Genomic DNA, 26,816 nt, shown 5'->3' with positions numbered 1-26,816 from the left:
CCAGCATAGGAATAACTGGATTCAGCTGAAATGATGGATCCTCTATGATACAAAGACACTGATCTATGTTTCACTCTGCATGTTAAAGATTTTTTATACAAGTTTCTTTGCAGATACTAGCTGTGTCTTTGATAGCTGATGTTTAATGCTCCTGACTAAATCCTTTCTGAGCTAGTTTAATGCTTGTCCTAAGGCAATGATAGATATCACGTGATTTTAGTGACTACTGCTACAGAGTAACTGATGCAAGCAGCAGACCATCTATGAACAAAGTGTTGCAACACACGATACAATTGAACCAGGAACAGTTTGTACAGCAGAGCACAAATGAAAGAACGCGAATGCATGGATATTGTCATACAAAGAAACATGGAGGACCAGACTGCATCTTCAAATAAACCAAGAATAATATAAATCAATCTAATAAAAAGCTGTTCCATGTGGCAAGCTTACATCTTTACGACTGACAAAAATTGTAAATCTTTCGGCCCTTCACGAGCAACTGGTGCAACTAAAAAGTTTTACATAAGCATTGTCTAAAGAGAAGCAGATCAGTTCAATCCTAACCCTTTCCATTAGTCTTCCATAAATTGAAGTAACAGGAAAAACTCTGGATTCATTACTTAAATATTCACTCCCATGAAAGATACAAAAGACTGCATAGGAGAACACTAACTGTGGTAAGTTACCATAAAAGCAGTACACAGAAAGTACATCGCAGAGCCTCAGGTTTACACCACTCCAGAAGGGAGGCGCAACACAAGCTGCCCGCCAAAAACACTGTCAAAATGACAAAAGTTATCAGAGCTCATATGGTGAATGAGAAATGCTCAAATCAACAAGCAAAAGAAAGTGTACCAAATTCATCACCTCTTAACATAATAGTAACAGAAATCTGCAAGAATAAAAGTCTGTACAACTTCAGAGAGAAGCACCATTGAAGGCCATAGGCCATAGCCTAAAGCAGTCAGCAACTGCCCACGAGTATCCAAAACCTGTAACAAAGGAAAAAAATATGTCATCTGTTCACAAGACTTTTTCTTCTTACACTCTGCCATACTGGGTGATGGATCATTGCAGAGAGCTGCAGCTAGTTAATGCATCATTTGAATGATGATGAATGTAGGAACATCCAGGCCCGAAAAGAAAAAAAAACATAAAGGTTGTCAATGAAAACGATCACTTCCAATCTCTGCAAACAGTCCATAATTAAGCAATCAATATGATGTCTTCGGCTATCACAAAAAAGAAAAAGGACAAACAAAGAACTTGTGACATTTGAACAAATGTTGCGGTCACATCATCCACTTAACAGAATTTTTTTTAACGAGTAATCAACAGACTTGTTGACTTCTCAATAAGGACATTTCCAAAGCTACTATTAGCTTTTGGCTAAAACAATTTTATCAGGTAGATCTAAAAAGCATGGACAATATGGTAAATGAAGAGCAGATGAATCTAGAAGGGGAACAAATAAATGGGCATTTAAGCAGCTTATCTGAATCCAACAGAGATTCTTAATTGAATTTGTTTGCATAGTCATATCCAGAAAATCAGATTCATTTCAAATTGGAACTCAATATTCTCTCTCATTGACAATCCAAGGATTGGTTAGTCATAGCACCAGAACTAAGGAGCTAATAGATATTAACTGTAGATATGATATATCCTGTAAAGTTGAATGAAGTGAATGTGTCACTATTTCAATTGACCTTAAAAAGAGAAGCATTTCTTAAATTTCCATAGACTCCTCCATTAGAAACAATAACCAGGATTTCTTTTGGGCCAAAACCATTTTGAAGAAATAAATGTGCAAATTTTCAGTGAAAAACATGTAATGATTGGGTCAAATAAGATAGCTCAATGGCTAGAGTGATACTATCTTAACTGAGGGGCCTCGGATTCAAATCCCATCAGGGGCAACCCTTAGCTTGACTATCTAAGAAAACAAAAACATGCAACAGTTGTAAATTTTTCATTCAGTTTTCCGCTGAAGTCAACTTCAAAATTCATAAAACCAACGATGATACATGAAAACCCCAATAATCCAAGTTCCAACACTCTCAACCAAACCCTAGAAAATCCAAGCTCACTACTACTTGAAGCAAACACATGCTTTTGCTGTTTTTTTTTTCTGAGATTCTAATAAGGCATTCATATTCATTGAGTTTCTAGTCTACAATCAAATGAATTTCATGCAAAAACTGAAAAATTCCAGCCAAGACTCGATGAAAAAACTTATAAATTTCTACTATTTATTCCACCCAAATTAAATGATTTAATATTGACCATTTTAGCAAGATAATTTCTGATAGATTCAGAATAAAAAGCGGGAATGACCTAGGTAAAGGCTCCTTTTATTCCAGCACCTATGTCAAACACGTACCATGTTTGAGGGAGAGTGTTAAAATATATATACATTCGTGTATATATATATATATATATATATATATATATATATATATATATATATATATATATATATATATATATATATATATATATATATTCTTCTATTTTCTTTATTGTACATCCAAAAACCCGATAGGGGTATTTTGGTAATTTCCCTGCACAATTTTTATTTTTAGGTTTTTCTTTTATTTCTTTTTTTATTTCTTTTTCTTTTTCTTTTATTTAAAGTTGTAAAAGGACCACATGGGGCCCCACCCATCTAGTCGTTGGGGCTCCAATGGTCATTCATATGACCGTTGGGGCTCCCAACGACTAGAAGGGAGCCCCATGTGGTCACTCTTCTTTTCCTCTATAAAGGGCTCTCCCTCTTGTAAAGCATGGTTTTTTAAGCCCTCTCTCAACAAAGTAATATATATTTTGCCTCTTTGAAGGCTTCTTGAGTTGTCCCTTAGTGGACTATTTCGGTATTCCCCATTGTGGGATTTTGCTTGTCCATTATTGGACCGTGTGAATGCATTAAGCATTCTTATTATTCATTTTCGCATACTTTCTTACATGGTATCAAAGCAAGGTTGTGATCGAGTTGCTCTTTGGAGCATCGGTAAGTGTGTTATTCAAGAAATTTTAAGAAAAATGGTGAGGTATTCATTTTTCTCTCTTTTCTTTCTTAAAGTCATTCGGTATGTATTCTTTTTCCTTAAGTATCATGCATTATGAAGAAATATTTACTTCCTTGATCATTTATATGTATGTGTTTTCTTTATCGTTATGTTTTTATTAAAAAAATTAAATAAAAAAAGTATTTTGCACATTTAGTGCTTGTGTTATTTGGTTCTTCATTGAACCTTTGCTTTTTCGTATATCACATTACACTTTTTCGTATGTTTTGAAAATTTTAAATGATAAATTCTTAAACCGGTGAACTTGTTTTTCGAAAAACTAGATGTATGATTGCTCAAAACTTGCTTTAATGGGTCGTTAATCATGTTTTTCTTTCAAGCATAATTTGATGACAATCTCACTTGAACATGTGTGTTTTTGAATTTATATTTTATGCTTAACTTTATTTGTAAGCATGTCTTTCATATGAATGGTATATCTTTAGCAAAAGTTATGTTGAGATTAAAAATTTTGTGATGTATGGAGTGTAAAGCTATTGATCACATACTCTTCTACACTCTCATATCCACTAAAAAGTCTTATGTGTGGCTTCTTATAATATTGTGTGTTTTTCAGAATATTTCTTGACATATATTATCTATGAAAAATTCCTTATTAAGTTTTAATTCCTTTAACAAGGCTTACCTAATGCGTCATTTCGTATGAGCAATATTTGTTTGGAAAAGTTTTTTTTATGATGCATGTTGAATTAAGATTAGTTTTTATTAAGAGTAGTAGTCTTGTATTATTATCATATGAAATATGGTTATTTTTGCATCTTGATGCTCTTAAAGATTCTTCAATTTGATTGTCTTCAAGTGTTTATCTCATTGTAAAATTTATGGTTTTTATTAATGCTTATTGAAGCATGAGTTGGTTCTAACCTTTAAAGTTATATGTTTTTGATAAACTTATGAGTTTTGAATTTTTCCTCCTCAACAAATAGCATTTTTTTGTTGTTGTGCGGTTTTAACAAGTTCATAAACTTATTATCCTCTTGAGTGTGGGTTTCTCCCACTTGAATGAAAATTATTACTATTCTTGTATACTCTTTTTGAGTATTTTTGTTAAACCTTAGTGGTTCTTGTGAGTATATGCTCTTTGTGAGCTTTCGTGGTTATTGTGAGAAGATTGTTTGTGAGTATCTTTTGTAGATACATTTGTTGTAAATTTTTGTGGTTCTTTTGAGAGTGGTTGTAAGCATCATTTGAAGTTCCAATTATGGACTTCATTTCCTTTCATGGTTTTTCACATGAGATTTTCAAACTTCATAATCTTACCACCTTAATTAAGAACGCCTATATTGGCCTAAATTTTTTTGTCATTCAAGATTATTGTCATTCGACATCTTGTATTGCATAAAATTGCATTTATTATCATTTGGTGTGCATATAATTGCACTATCATAGTTAAGGCTTGATTTGACTCTTGGATTATTCCAAATCGGTTCTTACACATGACATTGCTTAATATTTCATGTTGTGTTTGTTGAATAATAAGACTTTTTTGGTATAAATGACTTCATTTTGAAGAATTGATTATGTTAAGCATGATTCGTGTTTATGTAAAATTGTTGTCATAAGGCACATTGTTGTGCATATGATTGATTAGCTACCATTATTGGATCTTTGATTTGATCGTCTCTCTTTATAAAATCACCTATTTGGAAAAAGATTTTCATAAGTGTTTGTTGCCTTCTTATGGCATTTATATTGTCCATCACAAACTTTATTTGATGCATCAATTTTCTTGGCCTTGTTATTATTACAGAGATGTTTGTTGGGGTGAGTTATGTGCACCTCGTGTTATGTCACTTTAGATTGTCAACTTGTAGTTTGACTCTAAATGACATGTTATGTGATATCTGATTATGAGTGTGTGACATAACTCGTTTGTTCTTTAGCCATTGACTTTATTATGGATGCTCTTAATTATGTGTACTTGTAATGGATGTGTAACTTTTTGAAACCATAATGTTTCTAGATATATTGAAAAATTGATATTTATTTTTAATTGTATTTCCATTACAAGCTTTCTTGCCTCAAGTGTTTTCTCCTTTTATGCTTCTTATCTAAGTGTCATCATATATAGACAAGAATTGTTTGTTCACACCTTTGTGTGTGCTTTTAGCCCATTGTTGGTTGTTTGCTCTTGCTCTAGTAATTGATACACTTGTTTTAAGTGTCATTATATGTAGACAAGAGATGTTTAGTCATACCTTCGTGTGTGCTTTTAGCCCATTGTTGGCTTTGTACTCTTGTTCTAGTCGTTGAACATACATGATTTTGAGTGTCATTATATGTAGACAAGAGATGTTTATTCACACTTTCATGTGTGATTTTTAGCCCATGGTTGACTTTTGTACTCTTGTTCTAGTCGTTGATACACTCATTTCAAGTATCATTATATGTAGACAAGAGGTGTTTATCCACACCTTCGTGTGTGCCTTTGGCCCTTTAGTGGCATTATATTTATATTCTTGTTCTAGTCGCTTATACACTTAATTTGTGGGTTTTGGAGGTCTAATGAGGTGATTGCTTGTAGTAGGATAAACTATTGTTGAGATTTGCAAAATTTCATATTTATGGGAATTCTTAAGTCGGTTTTGATTTGCATATATCATTTCATTTATCATATGGGATTTCTTTCTAAATTTTAATCCTTACTACTTGTTTTTTTATTTCATAGAAAAATATTTATCGATAAAAGTTCATATCATTGATATGCATATTTGGAAATCACTTTTACCTTTTTGGCATTTACCCTATAATGGATGTGTGTATTTTACACATTAAGGGATTGTGGTGTTTGGCCTTCTAGTGGTCATCCGTTTTTTTTTCAAATATTTCATCCTTCAATGTGAGAGGTTCTATATTTAAAATAACATTCATTCCTGACTCTTGGGTGGGTGTTTTGGTTTATTCAATCAAGTGTTATACTTGATTGGAGTGTGTTCTTGCAAGTTCATACATGACATTTATTGTCATTGATTTCTTTTCATTCTAAGGAGTGTGAGAAATTATTAAAATCATCTTTTGTTGATAAAATTAATTGTCTACATTATTGATTTATGTGTATTAAACATGATTTCTTTCGTGTGCCCTTGTGCACATCCCTTTGTGAGGAATTAGTTCTTGAATGAACATTGTCTCTTTGAAGACATTTTTAATGCAAATAAGAAATATTTTTTATGTCTTTGTGCATATTGAACTCCTTTGTGAATATTTTGTGTGCCTTTGTGCATATATCTTTCCTTATATGAGTTTATCAAAGTGTATTTGAGTTTAATCCTCTTAATGCTATTTTCACATAGTGCTCGATTGAAATACGTAGAATATTTTTTGCATCATTGTCTTGATAAATCATATGTTCCCCTTGATCAATGTTATGGTTTCTTGATTCATCTTGTTTGAAATATTCTACTTGATTGAAATGCAAAGATATTTTTTACTTTGAGCTCTTTGGTTTGTTCCACAGGATCTTGAAGATGAGATGGAAGAAGTACCTATGATACATCATGGAAGGTGCTTGGGAATGATCATTAAAGACAATTGAAGGTTGACATTTGCAAAATTCTTTCATGTGCTATAAAGATGATGACTTTCATTGAAGACTTGGAATCCTTCTTTTGTATCTTCAAACTTTTTGTTATCCTCCCGTAAAGTTTAAGGGAGATTGTTAAAATATATATACATTCGTATATATATAAGTATATATATACATATATTCTTCTATTTTCTTTATTGTACATCCAAAAACCTGATATGGGTATTTTGGTAACTTTCCAGTACCATTTTTATTTTTAGGTTTTTCTTTTATTTTTATTTTTTTTTCTTTTATTTAAAGTTGTAAAAGGACCGCATGGGGCCCCACCCATCTGGTCGTTGGGGCTCCCAACGACTAGAAGAGAGCCCCATATGGTCCCTCTCTCACTCTTTTTTTCCTTTATAAATTAGAGGGCTCTCCCTCTTGTAAAGCATGGCTTTTTAAGCCCTCTCTCAATAAAGATTTATATATTTTGCTTCTTTGAAGGTTTCTTGAGTTGCCCCTTAGTGGACTATTTTAGTATTCCCCATTATGGGTTTTTGCTTGTCCATTATTGGACCGTGTGAATGCATTAAGCATTCTTATTATTCATTTTCGCATACTTTCTTACACTTAGCTCATTCAGCTCAAGTCCACATAGAATTAGGCCCGCCCTCGTTTGTCACCTATGATGCACAAGTTGACCATGAAAGTCTATATCCCATTGTGCACCTTAACCATTTTGGCTTTCATAGCCAATTACCTACATCAAGATCCTTCCTTAAGGTCCAGAATCAGTATGTCAGATTTCATAATCTTGTGTATAGATAACTCGCTTGGAAAATCAGTCTGTCATTTGGATCATTTGTGTGTTTTACCGCCTGCCTGTCTAGACCAAGGTTACCAGACTAAGAATGGGAAGCGGGAAACGAAACAAGAAGCGGAAGCGAGAAACAAGGTATTTTAAAATTTATAGGAAGCGATAAGCAAGGTGCCAAGGAATCAATTTAAAAGCAGAATAGGAATAAAAAAGTAATATAGCATCAAATGGAAAGTGAAATACTAATCGAATGGGAAGGGAATAAAAGCTAAAATAAAAATGGCTATTCTTAAATTTCATGATATTGTAGTCTAAAAATTAAATTCTTCTCAAAATCTAAAAATGATAGTTACCAATTTAGAAAAGGTACATGGGAAGTGAAGGGGAAGCGTGAAGGGATAGATATGAAATAGAGAATAAAGAAAAAGAGATTTACTTCAAAGAAGTGAGATTCAGGTTTTCGACCTTAATCTGGATGGGACGAGAAATATCTCGTGTAAAAACGAGACTCAGGTTTAACCCTTAACCTGACCGGGAAATGAAATACCTCATCAAAATGAGGCTCAGGTTTAACCCTTAACCTGACCGGAAAATGAAATACCTCATCAAAATGAGGCTCAGGTTTAACCCTTAACCTGACCGGGAATGAAAATGACAAAATCTTCGACTAAAGAATTCATGATGGAACCTTCAGACTTCCGCATAATGAATCCGATAGGGGTTTTGCAAAAGGATGAAATTGGGGTCCCTAAAGCTTGAAAAGGGCACATGGAAAATGTGAAAAGAAGCATGAGAGAAGTGCATAGGAAGTTGATGCAGCGTTCACGTGTTTTGCTGATGGCAATGAAGGCACGACCACCTGACGCAGTCTTCAGCCCTCACGTATCCTCGATGGTGGTTGTGAGAAACACGACCCACACGGTTGTGCACTTTCACAATCGTTGACAGTGGCTGACGAAGGCACGATCCTCACGATCGTGCAATGTGCAGAAATAGAGAATAATGCCCACCGATAACTCGATGAGGCTTGTTTTCTTTTTATTATTTCAATGCAAACTCAAAGAACAATGAATAAGGAACTGACAATAAAACTAAATAAGCGTAAAGGACAAGGAAACATGCAATAGAAAAAAAGAAACAGGAAAAAAACTGCTGAAAGGGAAAAGCGATTCCACTTCTGAATATTCTCTGCCCCTTGTGCACGCAACCCTAGAGGCATTTAAAGGCCTCATCAGGATCCGGGTACCAGGTCCTGCTGTATGGGTTCATCCTGCCCTGCATCATTCTCCCCTGGTTGGAAAGAAGTCGGCTCTGACGACTTGTTGTATCCACAATAAGCATTTAGACCAGACACATTAAATGTAGGAGAAAAGTGCCAATTTTTGGGCAGCCCAAGGAGGTAAGATTGGCCAGATAGGCCCGCTAGCCGGGGAAGCTCGGTCTCCTTGGTGGGAAGGAGAACTATCTTATGACTCTTAAAGACAAATGTGTATGTGTTCCTACGACCATCATGGATGGTCTTATGGTCAAACTGCCAAGAACATCCCAAAAGGATGTGACACTCACTCAAAGGGGCCACATCACACCACACTTCATCGTGGTAATGCTCCCCCATGGATAACCGAACTAGAAAATGCAGGGTGATAGGTACCTCGTTCCCTTTTTTGAACCTTGCCATCTTATAAGGTTGGGACAATTTTTTCATTTTTAGGTTCAAGGTGGACACGACATTCTCGGACACCATATTCTCGCACACCTCGGTATCAATGATAACATCACACGCACGCCGCTCAGAGTTGCACCGGGTCTTGAAAATATTATTCCGCAACCATTTTGTCGGGGTCGACTCACGGGATGTGGTCAAAACATGATGGATGGTTAACAAATTTTCGATGCTACCGTCGAACTCTACGGCTTTCATATCGTCATCTCCCTCAACAGGCGACTTACTCTCGCTCTCACTATCGGACGTAGACTCAACAATGCCCTCTGCTAGATGGGTGTTCTTATTCATGGTAGGACACTTGGACGCAATATGACCTAACTCTTGACACCTAAAACAATGAATGGTGGACTCACCGAGTTTACCTTTGGATCGAGTGTGGTACGCGGGTCTAGACTGATCGAGTTTGTTAGGGTCGACTCCAGGGGTAGACTTTGAGTCTTCTTTCCTAGGGGAGCTCGCTCCCCGGGAAACTCGACTTGGGTTGACTGGACTGATCACTACGGGATGTCCTATGTCACATGGGTGCGGGTGCGGGCGCGGGTGCGGGCGCGGGTGCGGGTGCGGGTGCGGGTGCGGGGATTCGGCACTTCCAAAAGACCCGGGTGCGGGGGTGCGGCAGGGGCAAAAATGTAATAAGTAATATATATATATATATATAAATAAAGGGGGTTGGGGAATAGGCGGGGTTTTTTTTTAAAAAGGGGGTTGGGGAATAGGCGGGGTTTTTTTTTTAAACTTTGCAGCTGACAGGCAGCTGCTGACAGCAGCTGACAGACAACTGCTGCAGCTGTGCTGACAGCTGCTGTCAGCAGCTGTGCGTGAAAACTGAAAAACTTACTTTATGCTAGTCTGTCAGCAGCTGACAGACTAGCATAAAGTTTTTTAAAAAAAAATTCGAAGCCCATTTGGGCAAATTTTTTTTTTTTTAAAATGGACATTAATGATCCTGGGTGCGGTCAACGCACCCAGGATCGAGTTGACCGCACCCGGTGCGGCACCCGCACCCGCGTCGAGTCGCGTCGACGCGGGTGCGGCACCCTCCTAGCCGAATCCCTGTGACATAGGGGATGTCCTATGTTCCTACCTCCTTTTCAGTTTCTCCTCCACATTAATGGCATAACTAATTGTCTGGTTTAATGACTCGACCGTGATACAACTGAAGTCGTCAGAGATAGCAAAACGGAGACCAGAAATATACCTCGTGACCTGCTGTCGGGCGGTCTCCTCGATCTGCACTCGTAGGGAAAGACGATGGAACTCAGTAGTGTACTCTGCCACAATACTTGTGCCTTGACGCAGGGTGGAGGCTCTCTCAGCGTGATCTGATGGCACGAACTTAGACTGTATCAACCTCTGCATCTCTTCCCACGTATGTATGCGCTCTAGTCCCTGTCGCTCCCTCGACCTCTATAGCTCGACCCACCATGTTTGCGCTAGGCCTCTCAACCGAGTAGAGGCTAGGGAGACATGACAGCGCTCGACGACATCGCGGTAGTCGAAGAAGAACTGAACGGCGTAAGACCAGTCGAAGAACTGCTCCGCATCGAACCTGCTTGCGAACTCGGGAAGCTCCACCTTCACCCCGTACGTAGAGGGGCGCTCTGCTGCTCTCTGTTGACGGGCCTCCACCATGCCGGCGGGGTACTCGTTCCAAAAAGCATCATCGTCCCACACTGCTCCATCATCATGATTCTGTTCGCCTGGCGACAGGTGCTAATGTACTCCGACGTCGTGTGATCAGCGCTCAGGTCGCATCGGTCCCTGTTGAATCTGTCTTGGTCTGGTTGGCCTGTGGGTGGGAGCCATCTGTGGCTGGCGTTGTGGCACCGGTATGACAGGAGGTCCTGCTATGTGTGGAAAGACTGGTCGGGTCTCGGGCTCTAGGTGGGTAGGAACGGGATAATATGGGTTTCGGTTATGGGTCAGGCTAGGATAGTGGTGTGGGATCGAATATAGTATTGGATTCTGGATCGAGATTGGATTAATGGGTTGGTTCGGGGTCAAGTATTGGGTCGGATTAATATAGTATTGGGTTGATTCGCCCGATTGGATGTGGATCAGGTCTATTCCTAAACTACTCGTCAAACCCGGATTTGGGTAGGTTGGATCGAGGATAGAGTTGTGGAAATAAAAGGCTTGGTTTGAACTCGATCCGCGATCCATATGATTATAGGCCCGGTTTCGACCCGGCTCAAATTCAAACTAGAGCTCCATTCGGGTCCGATATGGGTTTGGGTCGGCATTAGATCCATTTTGGGGTTGAAACATAACGGGTTGGGTCTAATTCGGGGTGAACTGCGAACTAAACCCAACTGAGTTGGTCGGATGTGGGGCTTCGAGACTCAGACCCGCCCCAGAGGACCCCAAGGATGGGCCACGGGACTGAGGTTCGAGCCCAAATAGTCTCGGATCCTGGCTGGACCCGGTCGGGTTCGGTCCGACCCACGGGGGATGATCCCCAGTTGCTTGTTGATGGGCTGCGATCGAGCCCCCGTGCACAGGAGCCGGGAGGGTCGTCAGGACCGTGCCGGCCCGGGCTGGCGCAGGTGTGCCTGCGGCCCGACCCTGCATCACGCCCGGGCCCTGCAGGTCGCATCTGGCCTGCAGCCCTTGGGTCGTGATTCGGTACCCAGTCGGCGCACCCAGGCTCACGACAGGAGGGTCTCCAATGGGCCCGGGGGTTGGCTGGACAGCCACGACCCCCCGACTGGCATTCGGGCTCTGGTTCAGGATCGGTACCCCTGGCTGGAGTGTCTCGCGACTGGCGTTCCGGCGTGGACCCCCCCCCCCCTCGATGTTTCCCGGCTACACGACAAGTTGTCAGTTCAGTTGGGTTGGATCATTCGCTGCCGCATTGAGGAGGTCGACCGCACCGTCGGCCACCACTGTACCCATTTTTTGAGTTGTCGTAGGGCGCGGTTCCGCTGGCGATTCTAGGGCGACAAGACGGCCCTCGATCCCGTCCAGTCGTTTCGATACCCCCAACAACCTCTTTATTCATGCACAACATATTCTCCTGCAGTTTCGTCATCATTTCCATCAGGCGTATCATTGGGTTTCCGGTACCGATCTCCTCCTGCTCATTGCCACTCGCCGGATCGGTCCTCGCTTCAAGAGACATCACGCTGATGAATGTGGACGCCTGAGCTCTGATACTACTTTGATGCAGCGTTCACGTGTTTTGCTGATGGCAGTGAAGGCACGACCACCTGACGCAATCTTCAACCCTCACGTATCCTCGATGGTGGCAGTGAGAAACACGACCCACATGGTTGTGCACTTTCACAATCGTTGACAGTGGCTGACGAAGGCACGATCCTCACGATCGTGCAATGTGCAGAAGTAGAGAATAATGCCCACCGATAACTCGGTGAGGCTTGTTTTATTTTTATTATTTCAATGCAAACTCAAAGAACAATGAATAAAGAACTGACAATAAAACTGAATAAGCGTAAAGGACAAGGAAACAGGCAATAGAAAAAAAAGAAACAGGAAAAGAACTGCTGAAAGGGAAAAGCAGCTGGACTTCTGAATATTCTCTGCCCCCTGCGCATGCAACCCTAGAGGCATTTAAAGGCCTCATCTGGATCTGGGTCCCGGGTCCTGCTGTATGGGTCCATCCTGCCCTGCATCAGAAGCATGTAGAAAAGTAGGGAAGAAACATGTAGGAAGCATAGGAGAAGAATGGGAGAATCGAGATTCCCATTAAGTTTCGGAAGCGAGGAATTTCGTGCTTCCGAAGCAAGTTTCTGGGAAGCGCACTTTCCACCTATCTATGAAGCTTCCAGTAACTCTGGTCTAGACACAGCCCCCAAACCATAACCATTCTAAGCTGGCAGATATTTCCACCTATCTACGAAGCTTCCAGTAACTCTGGTCTAGACATTCAGCCCCCAAACCATAACCACTCTAAGCTGGCAGATATTTCCATGCAACCGAAAGAGAATGGTGCCCACCAATTATATATTTTTTCAGTTTTACCGATAAATGATATTGTGCTTTGCGAGATTTCTCGGTTCGAACATTTCTTTTATGTTTTACTTATTTGCCACATCTGGCCAGTTATATCGAAGTGCTAACAACTACAAGTTTTAGTGTATAATGGATAATATCAAGTTTACATCCAAAACACCGTGAATTTTATTGCTAAACCACAAACTGATTCTGACAAGAGTCAGTGACCATAATTAAGCTGAGACATGAGATCTATGAAATAATTGATTCTTATTCAGGGAAACTTGTTTTGTTCTTCATTCTTTCGGTATTCCATATTTTACATTTCAAGAATACATATTTGTGCATTACAATGAACACACATGACCAAAAGTTTTATTCAAGCAACATGTGGTCAAGCTATGCAGTGACATATACATCAGGGCATTATGTCCAATCATTATACTAGAAGAAATATTTAGGGAAACTCTATGATCCAAAATTCATGAAATTTTGAATTTTTTGTAAGCAAAAGGAACTTCCTCCAAAAGAATAAAACATTTCTGTTTGATTTAGTAATACCTGATGCAGAAGGTTCATTGCTTAAAATGCAATATCTAGCATGAGATGCTTTTTTTATCATACTTAGATACTATGACAGATCAAATATTCAATACAGTTACACCAAAGGGATAACAGTTGACTTCTGTATTCATCTAAAAGGAGGATATATATGGTAGTAAAAACAGAATATCCTGGTAAAGCAGCTGAAATGATTCAGCAGAAGCTTCTCTGATAACCCCCATATCTTACCAGGGAGTCATTATGAATCAGGCATAATAATCAGAAGAAAAGCATTAATTTGGTCATTGTAATTGCCTAAATCATGTACCTAAGACCGACATGTTCTAAATATCCATGCGAGCTACATGCATGCACACACATATACATAAGGATAGTTTGTAGATACAATGATGCATGAAATACAAGCAAACATGCAAGCGTACCATTGGAAAAATACACCATAGATATGTACCATTGAACGACTTGCAAACAAAAGCCACAAAAATAAGGACGGGATGCTTTCACACAAATGAACAGAAGAATTCAGATGGACATTCATACCTGAAGGACCCAATGTGCACAAGTCAAGAACCTAGCAACCCCCAGAGCAAATACATAATGAGCAGTAAATGGTTCAACAATCTGCAAAAGAGTGACAGTATTTCTAGTCATCATGAATTTAAATAATAAAAACTAAAGTTTTCACCTTTGTGTTTTGCATCACACGTAGCTGAGGCAATACAGAAACAGCCTCCAAGTAAACGCAGAAAGCCCAGGAGATCCTATGAATTATATTATGTGATGTTGTAGGATGGACAGCAAGTGCCAGTATGGCACACGGGACTACCTGCATCCAGAAATCGTATTTGGATAAATTAGAGAAGGATTTATATTTGCTACAATCAATTGTACATACAATCGAGTTGGAATCTCATCGTGCAAGTTGTTTTGACTAAATCTAACCTCATAGATGTGTTCAGCATGCTTGATTTGTTAACATATATAATATATATATATATATTTTTTTTTTCTGTATGTAAACTGAAATACCAGTCAGTTCACTCTTGTAATAGGGTCGGCCTAGTAGGGGATGTATTGTAATTTTGTTTTTAGTTTTTTCGTTGTTTATATTTGGAGCCATTGGGATAGCCCAACTAGTCGTTGGGCTAGCCCCAACAGCAATATTTCTAGCCGTTGGTGCTAGTCCAACGATTAGTTGGACTAGCCCCTATGGTCTCCTTTTGCCTATTTAAAGGGGGTTCTTCTCCATTGTATGTTAATGCTTTTCTAATCATTTTTACGGTGAATACAATCTTATATTTTTTACTTTGTTGCTCTCTAAAAGTGTTTGTATGCGGTTTCTCCATTGTAAGAGTGTATTAGGTCTATAAGTAACCCTTTTGATTGTTCTTATCTCTTTTGAGAGATTATATTTGACCCATAAGTGGTCTATTTGTGTTTGTGCATTCTTGTAGCCCTTACAGGCAATCCTTGTATTATTTTTTGTTTCATTACATGGTATCAGATCTAACCCTCTTGAAGGCTTGTGGATTAAAGATCGGGTCGGTTAAGAATGTGTATCTAATATATATATAGTCATCTTTTGTAATATCCAAATGTAGGTAAACCGATTCGGTGTAATAGTGGTCAGCCCATTAGGGGCTGACTTTGTTTTTCTTTTCTTTATTTTTGTTTTTGTTCTTTATTGGAGCATGAGCCGATGGGACAGCTCCAACTAGCTCTTGGGCTGGCTCCCAATGATCCACTTCCCCTCTCTTGTGGTTATAAATAGGGGTTCTCCCGTTGTAATTTTCAACGCTTTCTCAAGCATTTTGCAATATATTGCCTATATTTTTTATGTGCTCTCTTGACCCTTGTATGGGTGTTGTGCATGTGTGATTGACCATTAAGTGGTCCCTTGTGTTAGGTTGACATTCCATTGCTTTTGTTGCTTTTGAGTTGTGATTCATTCGGAAAGGCCAAGAGGAGGATTGTGAGATTGGTGGAGCATCGGTTCGTGTGATCGTAGCATTGAGAAGTGCATAATCAAAGTCTCTTCAACAAAATTTTGGCTATCTTCTTTCTCTCTTTATTTTAAAATTAGAGGATGAAAGAGGAGTGATTGTTTTCATTCCCGTAAGAATCAATGATACTATGTGATGTGGGCATCTATAGTAAAACATAAAATATGGGAAAAGGGTCTATGGGGTTTGGTTAATGACATCGAAAAAGAACCTAAACTTGTACTCACCAAGATGGAAAATGAAAAAAAATGGCTCTTTAAGGAGAACAGATATCTAAGGCCGTTACCGAGTACGAGAAAAAATGAAAAGAGTAGATGATAGGTCATTCCAAGATAATTGGATGGCTCATCAATAGCGTTGACATAAAAAAATACTCTAGCATAGCAAAATTTGATTTTGCTAATGATGCATGGAAGTATCTTAAAGATATGGATAGTCTCAAGGATATAGCTCACACATGCAATGTGCAAAATAAGGTGAGAACTACGATCCAAAGAAAGATGAGTATTAGAGAATATTACAATGCCCTCTCTCTTCTTTGGAATGAATTGGCTTTCATAGAGCCAAAGTGACATTGCCCCCAAGATGTAAAACCCAGTAAAGAACGAATTAGAATAGAGAATTTTTACCAATTTGTTAATGGACTTAGACCCAAATTTGAAGGGACCAAATCGACCCTTCTTCATAGAGGTATACCTACCATAGTTGAAATACTTGAAGAATTAACTATGAAGGAAAATAGGTTGAAAAACCCCTCTTCTAAAGATGAAGAGTTTATGCTTGTTATGTCAAGGCTTGAAAATCACATAAGAGCTTATAAGCTCCCTCACTTTAGAAGAAGTAATGAAAATGAAAGAAATTTCAATGATTATGAAATGAGCCAAAGCGATAAAAGAGACGACCATAAATACAAGAAGAGTGGCAAATTAATATGCTATCATTGCTATGAGTCGGGTCATGTCAAGCACTTTTACCCTAAAAGAATGAGAGAAGATCACAGAGACGATAAGAAGGTGGCTTCGGTGAAACCATCTTTTAAAAGAAATGGTGTAGATGATTTCAAAAGCATCGGCTATTTGTCTTTGGTACAACTCATGGAGGCACTACAACCAATATTAAAAAATCAAGCTTCTTCCCTCTCGGGCATGGCCGTATCAACATGCATTGACCCTGATAAGACTTCTTGGATTCTTGATTTTGGTGCTTCTTTTCATGACCCCAAATAAGTCCACACTATCTGAATGTCATATTAACCCAAATGATTATTATGTTTCCCCAATATAGAGCATGTTCAACAAAAAAACATGTCCTATTTTGAACCAGCTACCTGCAACCAAGCAAAAAAATATTTTGAATAGATAGAAGCTATAAATGACAAAATAGAAGCACTTGAAAAATAAAAAACTTGGGAGATAAGAGATTTACCTAAAGGAAAGAAAATCATAGGATGTAGGTGAGTCTACAAGGTAAAGACCAAGAGTGATGGGGCTTTAGAGAGATACAAGGCTAGATTATTAGCAAAATGTTATTCTCAGGAATATGGCATAGACTATAATGAAACCTTTGCACCCGTAGCTACGATGACCTTTGTTAGGACTCTTATTGTGGTAGTTGGGGTTGGACCATATACCAAATGGATGTGAAAAATGTTTTCCTAAATGGAGAGTTAAAGGAAGAAGTTTATGTTAAAATGTACCTATTATATATATGTATATATATATATATATATATATAAATTCTGTATATTACATCAATACCCGATAGGGGTATTTTTGTAATTTCACATAGTTGTTTTAGAAAACAACTATTTTTCTTTTTTGAATAAATGTAATTTTTATTTTTATTTTTTCAATTCTTTTTTTATTCTTTTTGAGGACCTAAAGGGGCTCCAACATAGAAGTCGTTGGAGCCCCCAACGGTCACAAATGTGACCGTTGGGGGCTCCCAACGACTCTATGGGAGCCCCCTTTTGGCTCTCCTTTTGAGGCCCTTTGGCCCTCCTTTTTCCTTCTCTTCCTCTTGTATAAATAGGGGTGACCCCCTTGTGTATTCTCATCTTGGAGAGCTTCTCTCTCTTTTCAATAAGAGGCTTTGTATATTGTTGCCTTCTTAAAGGCTTGTGCTTGTATTGTCCCTTCGTGGACTTGTGATATTTTCTCTTTTATTCATTGTTGTATGTGCTTGTATGCACTCTTTATATTTCCGCAATATCTCATTACATGGTATCAAAGCCACTCGATTCTTGAAGGAAAGGTGTGGTTCGTGTATCTCATATTTTAGTGAACATCTTCTCACTTCTTGGCAACATCATGGAGACAAAGATTGATCTTTCTTTCAAGCTCAATGGAAAGAACTATATGATGTGGGCATCGGCAATGGAGAATAATCTCAAAGGAAAGAAGCTTTGGGGTTATGTCATGGGGACCGTTCCGGAACCTAAGCTTATGCTCACGAAGATGGAAGAAGATCAAGAAAAGGCTCTTGAGGGAGATGCTCGTCTCAAGGCCATTGAAAATCATCAAAAGGAAGTGGAAGATTGGGAAAGCAATCACGCAAAAATCCTTGCGTGGTTTATGAACAATGTGGAGCTTAAGGTATGTGCTAATATAGCTAAATTTCGTAGAGCCAATGAGGCTTGGTCCTTTATGAGGGGTATGTATACCCAAAAGGATCTTGCAAGAGCATACTTCTTGCAAGAAAATGTTAGAACCACCAAGCAAGGTGATTCTAGCATTCAAGACTACTATAGTGCCCTAAACCCACTATGGGATGAATTGGCTCTCTTAGAGCCAAAGTGGGTTTCTATGGAAGATGTTGATTTAAGACAAAAACAAATGGAACAAGAGCGATTGTTTCAATTTCTTTTTGGGCTACGTCCCGAATTTGAGCAAGTGAGATCCTCACTTCTCCATAGATCTATTTTTCCTCCTATTGAGGATGCTATTGCCGAAATCACTCAAGAGGAGACAAGGCTTGGCATGAGTAAGCATGTTGATGAAGTCCTTGCCGTATCCAAATCGGGTAACAATGTTAGAACCTATAAGCCTCCTCATTTTGGGAAACAAGGGAACTACAATGGAGGAAGAAAAATGATTGTTTGTCATTATTGCAATGAGCCGGGTCACATTAGACCCGCTTGTCCAAAGCTTATGGGAACCTTCAAGCCTAAAGTAGCCTCTCTTGAAGAAACCACCACCAAAGAAGATGAAGGCAAAAACAATGACATTAAAGAAACTCTTGGACAAATATCTATGGCTCTCCAACAAATGCTAAAAGTTTCTTCCTCCACATCGGGTGCGGCCATTGCTTCAACATCATCACCCGGTACGTATTCTTGGATCCTTGATTCCGGAGCTTCTTTTCATATGACCCCTCATGAAAATGCACTTAGTGATGTTTGCATCAATTCAAAGGACTCTTGTGTCTCAACGGCCGATGGAACTTTTTTGAAAATTTCAAGTATTGGCTCTTTTAAAGATTCACAAAATTTTTGTGTTCCAAAAGTAAGAGTTGTTCCCAAATTAAATTTAAACCTTTTTTCGGTTTCTCAAATTGCCGACCATGGATGTGAAATATCTTTCTCATCTAATGGTTGCTTTGTGCAGGATCTCCGGTCCGGGAAGCGGATTGGGCAAGGCCATAGAAAGGGAGACCTCTATTATATGGACCATCTTGATCTCCCTACAAACTTTTTTTGTTCTTATGTCCAAGAAAAAAATATGGAAACTTGGCATAAAAGACTTGGTCATCCAAGTTACTCCAAAATGTATCTCTTTCCTTTTGGAAACAAATTTTGTAAGGAAAAAGAAATTAATTGCAAAGATTGCATTTTTGGAAAAATGAAGTCTATTCCTTTTCCAACTAGATCTTTTTTCTCATCAAGGCCTTTTGAATTGGTGCATTCGGATGTTTGGGGTCCTTCTCCGGTTATGTCTAAAGGGGGCTATTCATATTATGTTACGTTTATTGATGACTTTACTCGGTATGTTTGGATTTATTTCCTTAGTCATAAGTCGGAAGTATTTACTTTCTTTAAAGATTTTCATAAAAAGGTTCAAAATCAATTTCAAAGTAACATATCTATTTTAAGATCCGATTCCGGTGGTGAATACTTATCTCACGAATTCCAAAACTATTTAAACCAAAATGGCATTTGTCATCAAAAGTCATGTCCTAGGACTCCTCAACAAAATGGCCTAGCGGAAAGGAAACATAGGCACATTATAGAAACCGCTAGAACATTACTTGTGTCTAGAAATATTCCAAAAAAAATTTGGGCGGAAGCCGTTCTTACCTCAACCTATCTAATCAATAGAATGCCCTCTTCTAAGTTAAAAAATGTTTCTCCCTATGAGAAACTCTTTAAGTTTTCACCCGATTTTAATCGACTTCGTATTTTTGGTTGCAAATGTTTTGTCCTACTACATAAAAGGGATAAGTTATCTCCAAAAGCAATTGAATGTGTATTTTTTGGATATGGTGAAAATAAAAAAGGGTATAGATGTTATGATTTTAAGAATGATAAACTATATGTTTCAAAAGATGTAACATTTCTCGAAGAAGAAAACGGTTTTGATAAAATAGAAGAGACAAATGAAATCGATTATATATTCTTATATGATCTCATTGATGACATACAAGAAGATTCTCTTGAAAACATAGATGACACTCACGAGGTATTCCCTCTTGACATAACACTCTCAAATGATAGTAATTCAAATACAAATGTTCATGATAGTGATGCCAATATAAATGTTTACTCAAGAAGAAATCAAGAAAAACCTATTAGTGCCCTCGAAAAATACTCTCAAATTTCCGAATCCATTGAGGAACCACAAGTTAGGCATTCTTCTAGAATATCAATACCCCCAAATAGGTTTGTATCCTATGATTCTTTATCTCCCAACTATCGGGCATGTTTGATAACTCTACATTCTTATTTTGAACCGGTTCACTATAATCAAGCTAAATCTATACCTCATTGGGTTGAAGCAATGCAAGTTGAACTAAATGCTTTAAAAAAGGCCAATACCTGGGAAGTAGTTGATCTACCCTCACACAAAAAACCTATTGGTTGTCGGTGGGTCTTCAAAGTTAAAACTAAAAGCGATGGCTCTTTAGAACGATATAAAGCCAGATTGGTTGCTAAGGGATACTCCCAAGAATATGGTATTGATTACGAAGAAACATTCGCCCCCGTAGCTCGTATGACTAGTGTCAGAACCTTAATAGCTGTCGCATCAACCAAAAAATGGCCTATTTATCAACTTGACGTAAAAAATGCCTTTTTAAATGGAAGTTTAAGTGAAGAAGTTTATATGGATCCACCACCCGGAATAAATATTAAGCAAGGTCAAACTCTTCGGCTTTTAAAGGCCTTATATGGTCTTAAACAAGCCCCTAAGGCTTGGTATGATCGTTTTAGTGATATCATGATAAAATTAGGATTTCATTCTTGTTATACTGACACTGCTCTTTTTGTTAAAAATGCAGGTTCTAGTATCGTAATTTTGTTGCTTTATGTTGATGATATGATTATCACTGGAAATGATCAAAGTAGTATTATTAATGTTAAAAATATGTTGAAAGATAATTTTGATATGTCTGATTTAGGTTTTCTCAGATATTTTCTTGGAATTGAGGTTGCATATTCTCCTAGAGGATATATTTTGTCACAGATGAAGCTTTCTGCAGATATATGTTCTAAGTCTGGGATTTCTGATGATAAGAAGGTAGAGACTCCCGAGGTTATTAATGCCAAATTGCGGTTAGAGGATGGGGTTCTTCTGGAAGATCCTACACCGTACAGACAACTCATTGGGTCTCTTACATATTTGACCATCACCAGACCAGATATCACTCATGCGGTTCACTCAGTCAGTCAATTTCAGCATGCTCCTACAACCGTGCATATGAGTGCGGTTCTCCGAATCATCCGCTACATTCGGAATACCATCAATAAAGGGCTATTTCTATCCTCCTCTTCCACTTTGAATCTTCTTGCTTATACTGATGCAGATTGGGAAGGTAATCCCAATGATTGAGTCTCAACTACTGGTTTTTGTGTCTTTTTAGGGGACTCATTGATTGCCTGGCGATGCAAGAAGCAGCAGAAAGTTTCACTATCATCCACTGAAGCAGAGTACCGGGCGATGGCAACCACAACAATGGAACTTGTATGGCTTCGCAGTTTGCTTAAAGATATGGGAGTTGATATTACTGAAGCCTCAAAGCTGTGTTGCGACAATAAGAGTGCCATCTATATTGCGAGCAATCATACTTTTCATGAACGTACGAAACATATCGAAATGGATTGCCACTATGTTCGTGACGAATTTTTACGAGGAACTATTGCTCTGCCATATGTCACTTCAGAATATCAGTTGGCGGACTTCTTCACTAAAGCTCTTCCGGCTCCTCGCTTCATGTTTCTTCTTGGCAAACTTTCCGTCATTCCCCCGTAAAGTTTGAGGGGGGGTGTTAAAATGTACCTATTATATATATGTATATATATATAAATTCTGTATATTACATCAATACCCGATAGGGGTATTTTTGTAATTTCACATAGTTGTTTTAGAAAACAACTATTTTTCTTTTTTGAATAAATGTAATTTTTATTTTTATTTTTTCAATTCTTTTTTTATTCTTTTTGAGGACCTAAAGGGGCTCCAACATAGAAGTCGTTGGAGCCCCCAACGGTCACAAATGTGACCGTTGGGGGCTCCCAACGACTCTATGGGAGCCCCCTTTTGGCTCTCCTTTTGAGGCCCTTTGGCCCTCCTTTTTCCTTCTCTTCCTCTTGTATAAATAGGGGTGACCCCCTTGTGTATTCTCATCTTGGAGAGCTTCTCTCTCTTTTCAATAAGAGGCTTTGTATATTGTTGCCTTCTTAAAGGCTTGTGCTTGTATTGTCCCTTCGTGGACTTGTGATATTTTCTCTTTTATTCATTGTTGTATGTGCTTGTATGCACTCTTTATATTTCCGCAATATCTCATTACAGTTTATATGGACTCACCTCCTAGATATGAGATTTCTCCTGAAAAGGTTCTTCATTTGAAAAATATATGGTTTAAAATATGCACCTAAGGCCTGGTATGATAGATTTAGCTTTGTTATGCTTACACTTGGATTTAAATCTTGTTATACTGACACTGCTATATTTGTTAAGAATCATACACAGAGCATGTCATTTTGCTCATTTATGTTGATGATATGATCATCATAGGTGAAAATAAACAAGGAGTTGATAGTATTAAAGTTATTCTTAAAAAGCATTTTAAAATGATTGATCTTGGTTTTCTTAGATTTTTTCTAGGGATCGAGGTTGATTATTCTCCTAGAAGATATTTACTCACTCAAACCACGTTTGCTAATGATATAATTGACGAATCACTGACCAAAAGAGGATGAATACTCCAGAAGTTATCAACGTCAACATGAAGAAAGACAATGGATCACCTCTAAAAAAATCCTACTCCATATCGCCAAATGATTGGTGCATTGACCTACTTGACCATTACCCGACTTAATATTTCTCATGCAGTTCATACTACAAGCCAGTTCCAACATTCTCCTACCACAATTCACATAAGTGATATAATGAGAATTGTTAGATACTAACAAAATTCTACTTTTAGGGGTCTTTTATTGTCTTTTTTTTTCTCTCGAGTTAATTGCTTATTCTAACTCAGATTGGGGAGGAGATTCAAATGATAAACCCTCAACTACTAGCTTTTATGTATTTTTAGGTGATGCTCTGGTGTCCTGAAAGTACAAAAAGCAACAAAAAGTACTCTTATCATCTAGTGAAGTTGAGTACCGTGTGATGACTACTACAACGTCAGAGATTGTTTGGTCATGTATGCCACTTGAAGATATAGGGGCTCATTTGCAGACACCTTCCAGATTATGTTGTGACAACAAAAATGCCATATACATAGTTGACAATCATACATTTCATGAAATGATTAAACATATTGAAATGGATTTCCACTATATACGTGAAGATTTTTTTAAGAGGACTATCACTTTGCCCTACGTCACCTCAGAATATCAACTATCTGACTTCTTCACCAAGGCACTTTTGTCATCTCGGCTTCACTTTCTACTTGACAAACTTTCAGTTTTTACACCGTAAGTTTGAGGGAGAGTGTGAACATATAAATATATATACAATATTTATAGATTTTTTATGTATGTAAACTAAAATACCCATCAAGGGTGTTTTAATCATTTTATTTTTGTAATAGGGTTGGCCTAGTAGGGGGCTACATTGTAATTTTGTTTTTAGTTTTTAGTTTTTAGTTTTTATAATTTTTTTATTTGGAGCCATTGGGATAGCCCAACTAGTCGTTGGGCTAGCCCCAACGGCTATATTTCTAACTGTTGGGGCTAGTCCAACGACTAGTTAGACTAGCCCCTATGGTCTCCTTTTGCCTATTTAATGGGGGTTCTTTCCCATTGTATGTTAATGCTTTTCTAAGCATTTTTATGGTGAATAAAAACTTATATCTTTTACTTTGTTGCTATCTAAAAGTGTTTGTGTGTGGTTTCTCCGTTGTGAGAGTGTATTAGGTCCATAAGTGACCCTTTTGATTGTGCTTGTATATCTTTTTTGAGATATTGTATTTGACCCATAAGTGGTCTCTTTGTGTTTTTTGCGTTCTTGTAGCCCTTAGAGGCAATCCTTATATTATTTTTTGTTTCAATACACAATTTAGTAGGAATCGACTCTTGGATCATTTTTTAACAATAAAACATGTTTTTATGAGTCAAGAAAAAATGATGCATTATAATTGTTGACTTTTGGATCGCTGAAGAAACCGGTATACATGTCAGATTCTAATGATCCAAAAGTTAGTTCCCACCAAATAAAACATGCAAATCACATCTATGGTGTTAGATGAGAAAAAAAAAAAGAGGCCCCGCCACTTTGCTAAGTTGATTGGACATACAATCGATTGTAGCAAATATATTTCCGTTAGAGAATGCAATGCTATATCAAGACCCCCATAAAGTATATCTTAAAGTTACTAGTACTATCATGTGTACATATAATACATACACACACAGTTATCTATATAGGGAAGGGGGACTGTCCAACCAAAGGAAGGTCCAAAATCTACAACCGATAATCGACGACATTCCTTCTCTAACGATCGAGTTTTTCATTTATCGGACTTTACATATTGGATTTTTATCATTCATTTAGTGAACAACATGTTATGGATTATGAATTTTCGATGTTTAGATGAATTTTTTAAAGTGCTAAAAATCAACAGCCCACAATACTTTATATTGTAAAGTTTTAAATGCATTGTGAGATTTTGGTTTTTCATGCTTTGAAAAACATGTTTATATGTCGCAAGTCTTAGTGTGAAGCATATTTCTTACTAAATAAATTATAAAAAACAAATATAGGAGGTCCGATCGATGAGATGCTCAAGCATTGGAGAAGGGGGGCCGTCTGATCGTTTCGGTTGTAGATTTTGGACCTTCCTTTGATTGGACGGTCCCCCTTCCCTATAGATATATAGATAAATATATATATATATATAGAGAGAGAGAGAGAGAGAGAGTAATTGGTCTGTCCTAATAAATTTGAGTACGTACTGATATGGACCATATTAGTTTTTTGATGTCTCATTCCATGTTTAGTAAAATCTTACAAACACATCTCTATATTTTTGTTGATCATTGTACCACTATCTCGTTTAACAAATCATGTCATTTTTGTAGTTAGAAGGATAAAAGATATGCTTTAAAGTTGTCAAGATTACAAAAGGTATGCCAATAACATCAATATTTTTGCCTAATAATTTTGAACAGAATTGATTTCTACAACTTTGACCGGCCACAGCCATGATAGATGAAGTAATAACACAAAAACTCAAGAACCCACTGCTAAGCACGTATTTGTTTCAATTTAGCTATAGGATCGACAAATGAATGGCAGAAAATGATGGTTTACATTCTCATCATCCATTTCAAACGATCATAGAAAATGCCTGAGTACCAACCAGTTTCTCATACTGCTAAACTCCATGATCTAAAGTTTACTAATCAGACAATTTAAATATTAAAAAAATAAATGGAAATAATAAAGAAAATATATGGATAGAATGATCCAAAACTCACCACATAATATATTGCAAAGTTGTCTTTATCCTCCATGTAACTCGACCTTAACTTAAACCGAATCATGTAAATTACCCACAATGTCGTAACCAACGTTGCCGAATCAAGCAGGGTGTGTATGTCGTATTCCATCATGTAGCTGCAATACAGCCTCACAGCTAAAAAAATCGCCGTAAGCTCCTGTGATTTGAGTGAAAGCCCTGCATCCAATTCCAAACGACAATCGCCGCGAAGAATCAATACAAAAAACCGCGAATTCCCGATAGAAGCTAACCAAACAATGCAACAGACATAAAACTCATCGACCAACATCGTAAAACCATTCAATTGTCACAAAAAAAAAGGAAAACCCATTTCGATTCCATCAGAAAAAGACAAGATTGATCAAACTTATGAAGCCCTTATAAGAGACAAATGGAGAAAAATATGAAGATGGGTGGGAGAGGGGGGACCTGCACAGGTCTTCTCCTTCATCAATTTGTAGATCAAAACGGAGATCCCGAGAGAGTGACAAGCCTCCGCGGCGACGAAGAGGTTGTCGTGATCGTGGACGATGAATCTGAGGAAAACGAGGGTGGCCATCCCCGTGACGACGGCGAGGAAGGCCTTCACTTTCGGGGGTTGCCTCCTCACCCATCCTATCAAAACGTTGATTGGGTTCTTCGATGCTCTTATGGGAGTGACCATCTTCGCCGCTATACCTTACCAAAAGAGAGAGAGAGAGAGAGGGTCGTCCCTCTGTGAGTTCTTACTTACAGGGGAAGACAAAAGGAGTATGCGGTGATTAATTCGGTGCATGTGCTGCTTAATTGAAAGTAGGTGGCCTGTTTGCTTGGATTAGAAAGGAAAGTGGAAATCGTTTCCAACAAACACGCCATGGAATGGACCCGGTTTGAAGGAAAAGGTCCCAGCCTTCCATTTATAACGCTTTTTCTCCTCGAAAAAATCTATTTAACCTTAAAACTTTTTGGTTGATAAAAAATATCCTGACTTTGTATAATCGGTACCACG

The 26,816-nt window shown here is 38.1% G+C and overlaps 1 protein-coding gene across 1 annotated transcript; it reads right to left on the bottom strand.

The window, feature by feature from the left end:
- Positions 1–389: 389 nt before the first annotated feature.
- Positions 390–26,584, bottom strand: LOC149832750 (uncharacterized). The gene is made up of 6 exons (XM_090012573.1): positions 26,258–26,584; positions 25,806–26,005; positions 14,347–14,487; positions 14,202–14,282; positions 871–995; positions 390–780 (listed from the first exon to the last, which is right to left on the bottom strand). The coding sequence occupies exons 1-6, from the start codon at positions 26,490–26,492 to the stop codon at positions 732–734; spliced, it is 831 nt and encodes a 276-aa protein (XP_089868699.1). The 5' UTR covers positions 26,493–26,584; the 3' UTR covers positions 390–731.
- Positions 26,585–26,816: the final 232 nt, after the last annotated feature.

Source organism: Nuphar pumila, chromosome 7, assembly GCF_984573655.1.
Source record: "Nuphar pumila chromosome 7, dmNupPumi1.hap1.1, whole genome shotgun sequence".
In the NCBI taxonomy this organism is placed as follows: Eukaryota; Viridiplantae; Streptophyta; class Magnoliopsida; order Nymphaeales; family Nymphaeaceae; genus Nuphar; species Nuphar pumila.
Note: the sequence above shows the minus strand (reverse complement) of the source record. Positions and strands in the feature narration are given on the sequence as shown.